Here is a 15,682-nt window from a genome sequence, read left to right as displayed (position 1 = left end):
TGACGATAGCACTCTTAGCTTTTCATATTCGTTTCCAGACTCACAACCCTCCTCTTCGGATGTGGAACTGCAACGGCAAAATATGATTAGCTCATTAAATTCCGACTTACACAGCATTGTACAATGGGGAATAAAAAATCGTGTGGAATTTAATGCTTCGAAAACGCAATGCTGTCTTGCATCGTTAAAGCGAGATAAACCGTCTTTGCCACTATCTATGAGTGGCACTTGCATCAACGAAACAGAAAATCTTGACATCCTCGGAATGTGCATCAGCAACCACCTATTGTGGAGCGATCACATACGCGATGTTGCCAAAAATGCCGCAAGATGTCTAGGTTTTTTGAGACGTTGCAAGAAATTTTTTTCTCCGTCTGATCTGGCTACAATCTACAAAACCTATATACGTCCGAAACTTGAATATAACTCTCATCACTGGGCTGGTGCTCCAGTAACTTATTTAAGCCTCTTGGACAGTATTCAAAAAAGAGCTTTTAAAATGATTGGTGACATTAACATCATCAACTCGTTTACATCACTCGAACATCGACGCAAGGTTTCTTGCCTCACCCTTTTTTACCGTTATTTTAACGGACTAGGCTCTAGTGAAATAGCCAGTTGCGTTCCTCCCCTTAAACAATTTAACCGTAATACCCGCGCTTCTAGGAATGCCCATCAGTTTACCCTTGAGCCCAACTTCGGACGTACTATGAAGTACAGAGATTCTTTTTTTAGCCGTACTACGCGAATGTGGAACGCCTTGCCACGCTCTATCTTTCCCTGTCATTGCAATGTTCAGAAATTTAAAACCAATGTACACCGACACCTCCTATCCAACCCTTCCCTCTTTTCCTAATGCTCACACTGTGTCTTTGGCATATTAAAGGTATAAAAAACCCTTTTAGTGTTTGCTAATTATAAAAAAAAAAACTGAAAGAAGATCTGTCAAAATAATAATAAAAAACTTCAAAAAGGGTTTTTTTCGTAGACTACTACATTAACAAGTGGTGTTGAAGCGAGCTTGAAGCTCGCCTCAATTCTTTATATACCTGAATCGAGTTGAGATTTATATATTCTAAACTGAGATAAACTTTTTTTGGAGACATAGCAAAACATAAATATATTTTCTATTGTTTTATATTGCAAAATAAGCCCAGTTAGTTCATTTTCACTAACAAAACTAAATAATATCAACAATAATAGATTCGTTTTTTCCGCAATGGAAAACACACATGATTCGAAATGCAGAACTACTCAACGAACACAGCCATCAAAATACAATATGCAATATCATAAATGTCAAAAACCTATCCATAGTGAGATTGTACTCTAACTTTTATCGGTGTTATTCTCACTATGGGTATTGTTTTTGTTATTCGTGTAAAATCCTACTTTACTTTGGATAGATTTCCCAACAAAACACGGGTATTGTGCGAAAACGATATTTTGCATACTGTATCGCTTTTCGTTTTTGTGTATTTGTTCGTTTCTGCTTCAAATTCAACAAAATGTGATTGCATACCTCTAGGATGTCGACAGCTATAAAATATCGAAAGATGGGATCTTAAATTTTATCGATATGTAAAACTTGAGCAAATCGATAGAAGTAAGTAAGACATTAAGTGATTTAATGTATAAAATAAAGAAAAACCAAGCAAAAAAACACGTAGGTTATCTTTTAAATATTTCAACTTTATTTTCGTTGATTATTAATTAAAACTACACAAATATTAAGACAACATAAATTATCGATTGAAATAAAATTAAATATAGTAAGAAGGCTCATCACTATTAATGTGACAGATTGTTTTTGAATTCTTTGTTTTAAAAGAAAGAAAGTATTTCTATAAAATTAAAATAATTTGCTTTTATTTTCTGTAATGGACTTCAAGCAAGCTTCAGGCAGCCTCACTCACCAAAAAAGAAAACAGGAACTTAAAGTTGCTATACCAAACAACGAGTTTAAGTCTTAGTTCGTTTTTGTGATCCAAGATCCAATACCATTGTGAACTTTAATAAAATATTACCTATGTACATATGTACGAATTATTTTCTTTATGTTATGAAAAGATTTTTTGTATTGTTTTCTGAAAAATGTACATATTGCTTTTACCTTGTACATAAATGCAACGTACATAAATTAATCCGCAAAATTTCTTCTTACACCTCGAAAGTTCGAATACTCCTCATTTTACTCTTCTGTATCACTCAAAAATGCAAAATATTCACGTATCATATACATAATATAACTTTTTATAAAAAAACTTTATTTTTAGTAAAATCGTTTTTAAGTTACATGAAGCAAAGAATGTCACCCCAGTTGTAAGTAGAGAATAAAAATACCTTTCTTTGTGTATTTCGATTGGGTGGGAAATAGTTTTGAAAATACTACAATTTTTTCCGCAAGGAAATAGAGCAACCAAGGATAATTTATGATGGGCTGGATCAAAATTCTGTAATTTTACTTTTTGACGAATTTCTCCGAAACGAGAGCTAGCAGAACCTTTTGGTTTGCAGTTATTGGTAGATCATTAAAATACCTTTCTTTAAATGAACTCACTTTTTTACACACAAAGAAACTTAAAAAAACCAATGAAAGATGAGAAAGCTTCGAAACCTCAGCTTCTGCACCAACATATAATGTACCTAGTCAAAAAAATTCTAAAACAAAAAACGAAAAAGAGCCTAATAAAATCTCTACGATTGCTGACTATGAGCACAATAACAGGTCACAATTGATTGCTTTACCATAAAAAGAAAATGCGACTTACCTGCCTAGTACTACGGCTCTCTAGAAACAAACTCTTAGGCAGACACTTCTCTAGTAATAATCTGAAAAATTCAGGAAACAGCCGACTAACCTTTATCAAAGCCTCTGAATGGCTGGAACAAGAAAATCATACGTTTTCTATTATATTTTCCAGGAAGTTCAATACTCCGGGTATCACAATGGGTCTACATCGAGATCCAAAATCGTTTAAGTAGTCGTGGATTTGATAAGTTGACCAGCTTTTTAATAAAAATTATATGGTTACCTACGTAAAATATTTAAGATGATCAATATCCTTATCTCTCCAAGTTCCGAGAACTGGTAACTTTTTTCCTTAGCCAAATACCATTATTCATGTGCCGTTTCTTGATCACAGCCCAAATAAATAGCCAAAACCGTATTCATAAATTTAAATGCCATTTTATTAAGTAGTTATGTATGTTTTTGTTGTTTGTTTATTTTACGCATCTCTTATTCATTTTGTTTTTCTTTTGCATTAACAATATAATTTATTACTTACTCACAAACTTAATGACTAATTTAAAATGTTAGACTTATAGATTAAATTCTTATAAATTATTAATTGCTATTTTGTCAGAAAAATGTTCCAAACATTTGTTATGATTTTTTATATTTCTTCTGTTTTATAAAGTTGCATTAATCTCTTTACAATTAATTTATGTTTTTTTTAATTATTAGTTTTGAGCAACTGGTATTTTATTAATACTTCTATAATAATCAATTTCCAACAGGATGATGATGTAGTTTATCAAATTTTGATTTAGAAAAAAATGTTTATATTGTTGATACGTCATAATTATAGAAACAGTACAGTTGTTGTAGAAAAAGTTTGGAAATTCGAATACTCCTACATACATTTACATAAATACTAAATAGCTTTTAAGGCGTGGTGTCAAGATATACAAAATTATTCAAATTTAAATTTTTGTATCTTTTTTTTTATCATAAACAATAATCAGTCGTTTTTTGTTGTTGTAGATTAAGCAATATAATTAACTACATATTATTATGTATGTAGTATGTACTGTGTATTTTAAATATATATTATGTAGTTATAAGTAGGTATATTTTTACTTAAGATTGCATTATATGGCCTAATAGTTTTCTGCTTAGAACTACGGTTTCTACTACTTATGAACATGTCCTTATAATTTGATTTCCTTTTTTTATTTTATAAATTCTATCTAAGTAGTGTTTAGTTTATGTGAAAAATTATGATGTGAACAAATGAATAATCACACGCAAGAGTTTAATTAATTTGTTTCTTTTTGAAGTACTGACGGATACAAGAATCGATATAAGATTGTTTTTCATAAAATACTTTTATTCCTTTGTAATATTTTATTCACTTTATTGAAATTGTAGTTCAAAATACCAAAGAAATTATTATAAATAATGATTTAAATGTCATTGTTTATCAATTGATAAATAATTGACAATAGTAATAATGTTAATACTTTGTATTGATAAATTCCAAACTTAAATTCAAAAGCTTTAGGGGTCTGAATTCTTTATTCACAAAATTTGTTTCAAGGGGTTACAGGTTAAATCTATGGAAAAGCCCCAGAGAAAATTTGCCAACATACATTTTGTTTCATTGAGTGGGTACAATTTTTCATAAATGAGTTAAATTTGATAGACAACATTTGATATCAATGATCAAAGTCAATTTAATTAATGGATAATTTGTTAAAAAATATTAAATAACACTTTTTTAGTTACATGAAGAGCTAATTCAAATTTATTAATTAAACCACTTGATTATTCAAATACTCTTTAAGTACTTTAAGTCCGGACACGTTATAGTTAGACTAGAAATCTTGATGCAATTCTCTAACCCTTTTAATACTTTAACACAAACTATGTATTGGCCACCAGCCAAACCAAGTTCCTATTTTTCAAATAAAGAAAGTTGGTAGGTAATTTCCTTAATGCAAAATCAGTTACGTCCTTGATTGCTATGAAGAATAAAATTCTTGTTATAGTGGTGCGATCCACAAAAATTAACTGTAACTACTTTCTTCATATTTCTTTGGAGGAATCAAGCGTCTATACAGTGCTCTAAGGCAATAGAGCCAGTGATGGAGCCGATAACTCCACGACTTAAAATTACATACATAAATCAAAAAATTTGGTGGAAATTTAGTGAGGATGCTTTCAATTCTGCGACTCTTATTAAAATAAATAGGGCCTAGTGACTTACAACTCTTAACCATTCCTGTGTGTGAGTAATGTTGTCAGGGATTGAGGTGACCTACAATTTTAAGCCGAATCCGAACGGATAATTTAAGAAAGCACTTTTCATGACAAGAATAACTCTTGGAGAATTTGTCAATTCCTCGCAAGAGGAAATACCCGTGAAAAAAAAACTTTAGATGGCATAGGCAGGGATCGAACCCAAAACCTCTGGCATGACAGTCCATGCCACGGTATTACAACTGTGACTCTTTCTATTCTATTCTTCAAAGTTAAAAGCTAATCTTTAAGTTCTTCAAGTCTTAACGTCGTGTTTGAATTGGACACATTTTACATTAAATCATTTTAACTTCTTATAATATTTCAAGTATTTTAAAAAATTTATTTTGAAGAAGTCATAGTTTTAAAATAAAAAACGGTTGTATGGCAGGAATTGTATAGAAAGTACCGTTATTATTGAAGTTAACAAAAACTAGTTTTCCATTATAATCAGTCCGTAATCTCAATCGTAAACTTTTACAAATTCCGAAAAAAATGTTATCACAAAATCCTTTCATTAAGCAAAATTGTAAAATTGTTCATTACGGAATTTCCAAAACTTGAAGAATACTAATGTCCCTTTGTGTTGATAATTAGGACTGTAAACGTTCAAGCAAGAGATAAAGTAGTTCAGTCATTAGAGATGAGAGGATATCTTTGCAAAAAAGTTCCAACTGTGTATTTAAAGTATAATCTTAACTTGACATTTATAATCTCATATTACAAAGCAATAAAAAAATATAGTAGGACTATTATTATTATAAAATATTGACTTTTTATAATTGACATTTTAAAAAATTGAATTTTGTTTTTGAACTTTATACCATCCATATCCGTCAGTACTCTTCAACTTATTTCTAATATTTACATCCGATTGTTTTATTCATTTTTTTTGTTTACTTTGAGATTATAATTTATACTTTTTGTTTGTTTGTATAGTATATTTAGTTTTTCTTTTTAATTTTAATGTGTTAAAAAACAAATATTAAACTTAACACAAAATGATACTTAGTGGAAAAAAATGTTACTAACTTAAAATATTAATGATATGAATTCGTACATTTTTTTCTTTTATAATTTTCAGTTTGAGACGGAACTTAAATAAAATTAAATTTAGGTATTAATTTAAAACTTATGCTTCTTAAACATAAAACAATTTATTAAAATATTATATATAATAAAAAAATCTAATTTTATTTTTAAATCTTTTATCACAAGTAGAAAAAGATGGACAATCGCTTCTTAAAAAAATATCGCAATTGAATTTATTTATAAATGTGTCTATATATATAAATTAATTTAATAATTAAAGAAAATTATGCTTAAACATTAACACCATGCACATAACATACATACATACACGAAATGTAAAAGTTATAAATAGTCGCACAATTGTTTTTTTTTGTTTTTGTTATTTTTAATTTTATGTTTTGATTTAAAAAAAAAATTATATAAAACTTATCATAGATAAAAACTTAAAACTCCGTTGATTGTCAAACAAATGAGGAGAAACCTGGCAGTGGAGCTCGGGACCGGGCCATGTTATTTACAATAATCTGGCCACCGTTTAGGCTCATGACCGCACTACCTTCGGGCTCCGAATCCGTGTAGCTGGAGTAGTTTCGCACTGGTTTTTGTTTCTTCCACGATTGCCGCAGTGTATCGTTCACATTGGCATAGTGATTCACAAATGAGTGAGGATCAGACCGTACGCTCTCGTTTTCACTTTCAGAATGCTAAAATAGAAAAAAAACATAACATTAAATGTTTATACAAAGTTTACTTAAAAAAAGTAGAAACAACATTTCTGGTGAAATTTCACTTTCTACTATAAACCTCTTAAGTCATTTTACCTGTGAATCTGAAGAGCTGACTTCCGATGGTTTCTCCGTAACACTACTGTCATCGGGGTTTTCATCGTAACATTTTAAGCTCTCTTCATCGCTATGATAGGCCACAGAGGCCGGCGATGGTCGGGGAGGGCTCTTGCCCAAAGTCGAAGCCGGCGGCGGACGGTGATTTGATTTTCTTCCTAATGTTCCCAAAGTTCCACGACCCAGAGTGCCGGCACTGTTTAATGTACCAGTACCAACTCCATGTCTCGAACGATAGAGCTCAAGTGCCAGCTCTTGTCGTTCATCGATAGACATAGCCATTGATTCTTCAAGGGTTTTTTGTGCTTCTTCTGATGTTTTGTTTCGTTTTGTGGTGGGAAATGAGTTGGAGGATGAAAGAAGGAAAATACTAAGTTTTAAAAAGACATCCTTTGACATGAGTCTCAACACGAGAGACATTTTAAAATGGTTGAATATACATTCATAGAGCTATGATAACACTTACGTTTGTATTTGTAACTTTTGCTTTTAACACACAACACAGCTATGACCATGATGATAATGATGATTGAAGTTGCTGCCAATGCAACCATGAACCAGGTTTGCCGATAGAATGGTTTGTGCTGAAGATAGCCATATTCCAGGTGCAATTTAGATGGGGTTAATATTGAGTCTTTTGAATAAACTGGAAAGGATATGCCATAGCGATTGTAGGCAATAACACGGAATGTATAAGCCGTTGATGGTAGAAGACTTTGATAGCTAACTGTAAAATCTTGCATTGGACCTGTTGTTGAACGTGCTATTGTTTCCCATCTAGAGTCATCTGTAAATAGCAATATTTAAATATTATTAAGAATTAAAGACAAAATAAGAATTTAAATCAAATGTATTTTAAAAATACAGTGATACATTTACTTGCAAAAATTAAAGAAAAAAATGTGTTAACACCAAAAATTTAAAGAAACTATTTATTTTTTAATAACATTTTAGTAAAAAAAACATGAATTTTGTTTTAATCAGGACATATTTGTTGCTAAAATATGAACAGTAGTTAGGTTTATTAGTAAAACACACCAAAGTAATGAATAAAAGTCTAAGGAAACATAAACAATACCACGAATCGTCTTATATTGTTAATCTCATTTTTCATTGCATTACGCATTACCGGAACCGGAACTGGCAAAATATGTCTGCCATGAGCACAAAGCTTTTTATCATAATGTAAAATATGACGGCATTTTAAAGAGAGTCTTCAAATGGTTGCTTTTAATCTCAGACAGATGGTGTATCCGGATACCTTTTTGTTCGTACTTTACGTGTTAAGGAACAGCTGATCCAAAACAGCTGGGATGTCAAAAAAAGAATCCAAAGGCTTCCAAAGCTGCTGGAGCTGACGGCATCGCTGCCGAACTATTCAAAGCAGCAGGCGATGACTTGGTACGGAGCATGCACCAACTCATCTGCAAAATATGGTCGGAAGAAAGCATGTCCCATGATTGGAATCTCAGCATAGTGTGCCCGATACATAAGAAAGGAGACCCTCTAAACTGCGCCAACTACAGAGGCATCAGTCTCCTTAACATTGCGTATGAGATCCTCTCTGCCGTATTATGTGAACGTCTGAAGCCATTCGTCAACAACCTGATTGGTCCTTATCAGTGTAGCTTTAGACCAGGAAAGTCCACTATCGACCAAATATTCACACTACGGCAGATCTTGGAAAAAACTCAGGAGCTTCAAATCGATACCCACCATCTCTTTATCGATTTTAAAGCCGCGTATAACAGCATCTATAGGGAAGAGCTATACCGAGCAATGTCTAGTTTTGGCATCCCTGTCAAACTTATCCGTTTGTGCAGAATGACGATGGAGAATGCACGCTGCTCTATCAAGGTCGGAAAAGATCTTACCGATTCATTTGATGTCAAGAAAGGTTTCAGACAAGGCGATGCACTGTCATGCGTCTTCTTCAATATCGTTCTGGAAAGAATTGTGCAAAACTCAAACGTGAACACTAGAGGCACAATCTTCCAAAAGTCCATCCAATTATTTGGATACGCAGATGATATTGACATAATTGGAAGATCAAAGCGTGATGTCAGTGGAGCGTTTTTGAGCATTGCGACGGAAGCGTAGAAGATGGGTTTAGTGGTCAATGAGGGCAAGACCAAGTATATGCTGTCATCAAAAAAGGACACTGAACGACGACGTCTTGGAAAAAACGTCACCATGGACAGCTATAACTTTGAGGTAGTAAAGGACTAGGCACCGCTATTAATGCAGACAACGACACCAGCGCTGAAATCAAACGAAGAATAACTCTTGCAATTCTTTGGACTTAGAAGGCAATTGAGAAGTAAAGTCCTCTCTCGAGCATGTAAAATCACCATATATAAGACACTCATCATCGCGGTTCTCATCTATGGCGCTGAGGCCTGGACCCTGTCAAAGAAAGATGAGAGCGTCTTAGGATGCTTCGAGAGAAAAATTCTTCGGATGTTCTTTGGTCCCGTACGCATAGATGGAGAAGAAGATATAACGACGAACTGTACGGGCTGTACAGCGACACTGACCTAGTTAGCAGAATTAAATTCCAACGGCTTAGATGGCTAGGTCATGTAGAGCGGATGGATATCAACGCTCCAGCCCGGAAGGTCTTCAAATCCAATCCCGAGGGACGGCGCAGTAGAGGAAGACCGCGACTCAAGTGGCGCACCCAGGTGGTAGGGGACCTCAACCAACTTAGGGTGCGAAACTGGAGACAGCTAGCTAGGGACCGAGCTGGCTGGAGGCGCTTGTTGGTTGAGGCACAGGTCCGCCCCGGACTGTAGCGCCACCTTAAGTAAGTAAAGGTATCCAAGAATTTTTGGTATATGCGGGTATCTGACAGAAAAGTTGATTCAACATATGGTTGAATTTGAAGGAACCCGACAATTATTTTTAAATTGATATTTTTTTCGTTTAAAATCCAGTGAATTATTAAGGTACCCATTTTTTATTTTACGATAAATTTGTGCAGCGAAATTTGTATTTTTGTGTCCTTTTTGACCATCTGACCTATCTCAATTTAGGTATTTAACTTGTTCAATAAGGTATCTTAAAATCCAAGTATCTAGGATAGCTTATTTAACTCGAGATTGAACACAGCCAATAAGGATTTTGCACCATTAACAGTTGATATAGCGACCATGTTGTTGAAGCTTCAGCTGTCAAATTAGATGTCAATCATTCCATCTGTTTTATTCAAATGATAAAATTGTTTTCTGGGAATCTTACCGCCGTTGCCATAATAGTCCCAATAAAATCGGGACGTCTGTTTGTAGCTTAATGAATAAATTTCAATAAACTGTTTTTTTTCTGTGATAAAACACAAGATCTGCCAAAAACGGCTTCAGAAGGAGTGTGCAGAAAAATCCGTAACAGTTGACTGCGTAACGTTCCCAAAAATTGAATAAAACACTGTTAAACCCACTTAAGGGAAACAAAAAATGTCTATCTATGAGGTTTTCCACTTAAGTAAAAAGTGTTACTTAATGGAGTCCTAAAAAGTGAACAAAATTACTTAATCGGAGAATTACTATAACATAAATGTCATTTTAATAAAGAAAATTTCAATTAAATTTTGTTTTTTTTTTTTTTAAAAAAGCGTTTTTAATGAATATGAAAAATCAATGTTCTGATAACATTTTTTTTTAATATCATAATATAAAAATATTGAAAAACCTTTTAATTTAAAAAAACAAATAAATGTTATTCCAAAAAGGAATCTTTTTTCTTATTATACACAAAATAAATGACAATTAAAAATTAGTTAGTAAATAAAATGAAAGAAATTTTAAGAAAACATAAAACCAAAAGATTTTTTTTTTTTTTTCATATAAGTACTTACAAATATAAGCTGGTTCACCTCTTTCTACTCAGAGAAAGCATATTTGGGGGGAAAAAAGAATGCAAGAAATAGAATAAAAGAAACTACTATTACTCAAAGCACCTTAAACCAAAATAACAAAATTTAACTATGGGTCTCGGAGAAGTTAAGTTGATTTAAAATGAATAATTTTTATAAAATTTATCGAATTTTAAAATATTTTGTATTCTTCAATATTTTTTGAATCATAGTTAAAAACTCTTGACAAGCAACCAAATTAAATCAACTTTCTTGTGAAATTTATAAGAAAAAAGTAACTTCTGCCATGCACAAAAGTCCCAAAAATATCCCATCATATATTGAAAACTTTCAAACTTACCTCTTTTCTTGCATTCAATGTAATAGCCAAGAACGGGTCCCCGTCCGGATGGTCCATTGAGCCAATGCATTTCAACATTGGCCAAAGTTTTCGATAGAATTAAATCTCTTGGAGCCACTGGAGATCCATCTTGTGGCCCGGTAGTAACATTTTCACTCACCGCTGGTCCATAGTCTATTGTCTGAGCTCGTACCGTAAATGTGTAGGTTACTTCTTCTTCAAGATTTTGAACATGTAAACTATTTCCATTGACCTTTTGTTTTACTTGTTTGCTGAATTCTGTTGGAAATGAAAGAAAAAAAGTTTTAATACTTCTCAAGAAATGTAGAAAAAAATACAACAACTTACTTTCATTCTCTTCGGTGGTCTCGTAAGTCACAAGGTAACCGAGAATTTCCCCGTTACGCATTTTCGGAGGATCCCATGAAACTTTCAAACTTTGCATGGTTATATCTTCGAACCGGAGTGAAACTGGTGGTCCGGGAAGTCCCTGTAAGGTCTTCACTGTGATGGGAGTCGATCGTGGGCCATCGCCAGCTGGATTGAAGGCAAGAATTTGAATCCGATATTCGGTGAATTTATCGAGGAAGACAAGACTGTGTGAGGTTGCGGAAGCAGCTACTACTTCGATTTCTTCTTCATACTTTCGTCCTTCTTCAAGCTCCTGCGGGGAACTTGTCACCAGATAGAAGATCTTATAGCCCAAAAGATCACCATTTTGCATGCTCTGCTTTGGTGGTTTCCATCGAAGTCGCACTTCAGTGCTTGATAGAGGAGCCGCATCTACAGCTCTTGGCTCACCAGTGGGTACTGCTTCACCTACGTACACTGCTACTGGGGGAGATGCGGGACCTACTCCTTGAGAATTGAAAGGTAACACAACGATTTCGTAGTTTCGATCTTGCTGCAAGTCACTCAGTACAATCGATGCTTGATTGATGCCCATGACATCTTGTTTAGGAGTTGCTTGTAGAGCGGCGGGAAAGTCTGATAGCTGCTGGAAGAGAATCCGATAGCCACCGGTAGCGGAATCCCCATTCCAGAGAGATGTCTCAAGGGCATTCCATTGGACACGGACACTGGTGGTAGTTATGGGTACGACTTTAAGTCTACTCACGCCTTTCGCTGGAGCTGCGGGAAGAGTACGAACTGTTATGCTCTCTCGGCTGAAAGTCGACGGACCAAGATCGTTTGTTGCTTGGATTCTAAATTGATATATCGTGTGGGGTTTCAAAAAAGTGGCAGTGTAGGAGGCTAGACTTGGATCAACACGCTCTGGGAGTGATGTCCACGGTCCCTCATTCTCACGCATCTGAACAGTATAGTACCGTAGAGGTGCGAAACCATCACGGCCTGGTGTCCAACTGAAGGTGATCTGATGAGCCTGAATCTGACTCCGTGATATCTGAGGTGAAGATGGTGCTTGTGGCCGTTCACGGTTGTTTGTTGTGTAAACGAGAACAGAAGCCGTCTTTCCCCATCCCAACCTGGTCTGAGCTGTTACGCTGAAAATGTAGTAGCGTTCAGCTAGCAGCTGTGTTGCGCGGAAAGTCCGATCTGACGGAGGAAATTCTCGACTGTAGTTGAGATTCACACTGCCATTAAGTGAGTATGTGACTTGGTAAGCTAGAATCTCTCCATTTGGGTCTTCAGGAACGTCCCAGATAATCCTTGCAGTTGAAAACGACACATCGGGAAATGAGACATTCGATGGAGCACCTGGTGTATCCTCGAAGGTCTGCACACGAATCGGGGGAGTGCTTAGAGCTCCATCTCCAAGTCGAGTGAAAGCCAGAACTTGGATGTGGTAAACGACATACTTCTTCAATTCAGTGAGGGTTGTAGTGAAAGATGAGTTGTTAGAGATAGTCTTATGTAAAACTTGACCACCACGATTGGTGGCTGCATAATACACCTTATAGCCTTCGATTTGGCCATTCCGGTGCTCCTTTGGTACCTCTCCCCATCTAACAACAATGGTGGTCGATGATGTTGCATTAGCTTGCACTTCTAAGGGTCCAAATGATGGAACAGCCTCACGCGTACGCTCCACTGCCTTGATACTATCCCTGAAATATAACAAACAAAATTCATTAATTCAGGACAAAACTAAAGATATTCAATCACTTACTTCGAGGCTCCCACATCATTACAAGCATTCATCACTATCTCATAGACCGTCCATTCCTCAAGGGTATCCAGAACATGGGAGTTTGCCGTGTGATCCTCAATCAAGACGCTTAGAGCTGTTGTTTTGCCAATGCCAGTGGCATCAACTTGACGATAAGTTATATTATAACCCCTTGGGTTTCCAAACCATTCGGTCTGTTGTAAGGGAATCCATCGAACTCGTAGTTCCGTTGCACTCATTGCTCGAACCGTCACATTAAAAGGAGGATGCATCGGTCTGGCTTGTATGGTTTGGAAGTCTTTGGTGGGCTCGGATGGTTCCGATGCTCCCACCACATTAGTAGCAATCAGTCTTAATTTATATTGAGTGAATGGCATGAGACCAATCACTGTCAATGTGGAAGCATCGGGATCTGACACTTCATACACCGTGAACCAGGTGTTATTCCGGGCTGTTTGCGCCTCAACTCTCCACTTGGTAATTGACGAGTTTCCATCAAAACCTGGGGTAAACTGAAGAACCACTGAAAATGCCTCAATATTCGACAACGCCAATTGTGTTGGGGCATGTGGAAGAACTGGTTCGACACCAGACTGAATGGTGGCGGTTTTTGTCGGGCCAGCACCAACCTGTGTCCAGGCTTTGATCTCGAACCAATAATGGGTTGTTGCCTGAAGCTGTGTAACCCTTAAGCTGGTCTCAGTCGCAGTAAGATTTATGGACTTTAAAGTCTCCGAACGATCCTTGACCTGATATCGCACAGTGTAGCCCGTCAAAACGCCATTAACATTTTTCGGTGGCGCCCAAATCACTTTCACTGCCCGATCGGATATTTCATCAAAATGCAGGGATGCTACCTCGTCTGGGACATCTTCCAACGTCTTCACTGGAACCATTCCACTGCGGATACCATCACCGGGATCAGTGAAACACAAAACAGTAACATTGTAGGCTGTGAATTTCTCAAGGCCTCCCATGATAGTTGTTTGTTCGGCCAAGGGGTCTAGTAAACTTGGTGGGACTGTCATCATCTTCGCCTCCGACTCATGCTCCTCTCCGTCGATTATTTCATATTGCCAAGCTTGAATTTTGTAGCCTTGATTTATTCCATTGATTTGTTGAGGATTTGGTGGTTTCCACGAGACTTTGATGGCTGTCGAATTCAATGGTGAGGCTTTCGTATTTGTCGGCGGGGCTTCCGGAACGCCCTCCTTAGTCTTGATTTTCGCCCCTTCCGTGTACACTCCCACTCCCATATTATTATAGGCAGCTATTTGAACAACATAATCCTTCCAAGTTATCAATTCTTGAATCAAATAATTCCTCTGAGCCTCGTTTGTGATATTTTGATACGTCCAAGGGCTATTGTTGTATCCAAAGAGTCGATATCGAATAATATAGCCCAAAATTTGCCCATTTCGATGTTCTTCCAATGGCGGCTGCCATTGGGTGATAATCTCCGACATCGATCGTGCCGATCCAACAAATCCAACTGGAGGTCCAGATGGCGCTGTAAGTTTGAATCACAAAAATAAAAACAAAAATGATTCGTTAGAAACAAAATCAAAAGTGAGTGAGAATTTTATGTGATTTGTTTCAAATATACCTCGGTTAAGCGGTAATGCTACAATTTAAGCCATTTATTTTTGTTTCGATATTCATATACATTCAAAAATGAGAGATACATAGAAATGACATTTAGATGTAATTAGTATATATGAGTAGAATATATATATTTTTAGTTTTATACATAGTATAATGTATTTTATTTTTCTGTGGCGAGAAGGACCACATAATTGTGTTTTATTTTGATTTGGTCATATGGAATAGAAATCATATAAATTAAGACAAAATCATATCATCATGTGTAAGAGAAGAAACAGAAACGGAAACCGAAAATCAAATCAAAGTTTACGAACTAAACAAAGACATTGTTTGTTTTGAAAAAATCAAAAAGATGATTATATTAAAAGGAGGCGCAATAAAAACTCAAGAATTATTATTATATGGCATTTCTATGGATGGCACATTGAACATGCAGCGCGGCAGCACATAAAATAGGAGATGCTATATCCTTTAAAATTTCATATGGATAGATATTATAATGTCGTCCAGGTAGGAGAAGAGTTTGACTTTCTAACTTTTTAGTTAAAAAAAAAACTTTTATTAAGTTTCAAAGCAATAGAGTGTCTAAACATATATATTATATATTTTTGTTTACTGTGCAGCATATGCAATGCATAGAATAACTATTCTAACGAATATCTTACAAAAGAACAAACAAATAAAACAAAAAGTTGAACTTTTTTGTAAACTCAATAAAAAGAGAACAGAGGAATTCAAATGAAAAGTTACATGTTTGACCCATTTCAAAAAGAAGAATAAGTCAAAGAAGTTCATATTTTGTATATTTCCTCCTATATTTAAACGAAAAAACTTC

At 35.2% G+C, this 15,682-nt stretch overlaps 1 protein-coding gene across 7 annotated transcripts in view; it reads right to left on the bottom strand.

The window, feature by feature from the left end:
* Positions 1-3,174: 3,174 nt before the first annotated feature.
* LOC129948552 (protein sidekick) overlaps positions 3,175-15,682 on the bottom strand; it is a 244,148-nt gene continuing 231,640 nt past the window's right edge. For 3 of the 7 annotated variants that reach the window (XM_056059625.1, XM_056059619.1, XM_056059620.1), the window contains 8 exons: positions 14,849-14,866; positions 13,243-14,752; positions 11,460-13,180; positions 11,112-11,390; positions 10,754-10,777; positions 7,367-7,687; positions 6,880-7,211; positions 3,175-6,762 (listed from right to left, as the gene is read on the bottom strand). In XM_056059625.1, coding sequence (XP_055915600.1) covers positions 6,520-6,762; positions 6,880-7,211; positions 7,367-7,687; positions 10,754-10,777; positions 11,112-11,390; positions 11,460-13,180; positions 13,243-14,752; positions 14,849-14,866 — 4,448 coding nt within the window. In that variant the 3' untranslated portion in view covers positions 3,175-6,519. The remainder of the gene's footprint in view (positions 6,763-6,879; positions 7,212-7,366; positions 7,688-10,753; positions 10,778-11,111; positions 11,391-11,459; positions 13,181-13,242; positions 14,753-14,848; positions 14,867-15,682) is intronic. The other 4 variants (XM_056059621.1, XM_056059623.1, XM_056059622.1 and 1 more) reach the window with 3 other exon arrangements.

The sequence above is a fragment of the Eupeodes corollae genome, chromosome 2 (assembly GCF_945859685.1).
Source record: "Eupeodes corollae chromosome 2, idEupCoro1.1, whole genome shotgun sequence".
NCBI lineage: Eukaryota > Metazoa > Arthropoda > Insecta > Diptera > Syrphidae > Eupeodes > Eupeodes corollae.
The sequence above is the reverse complement of the archived record's forward strand: the minus strand, read 5'-3'. Positions and strand labels throughout refer to the sequence as shown.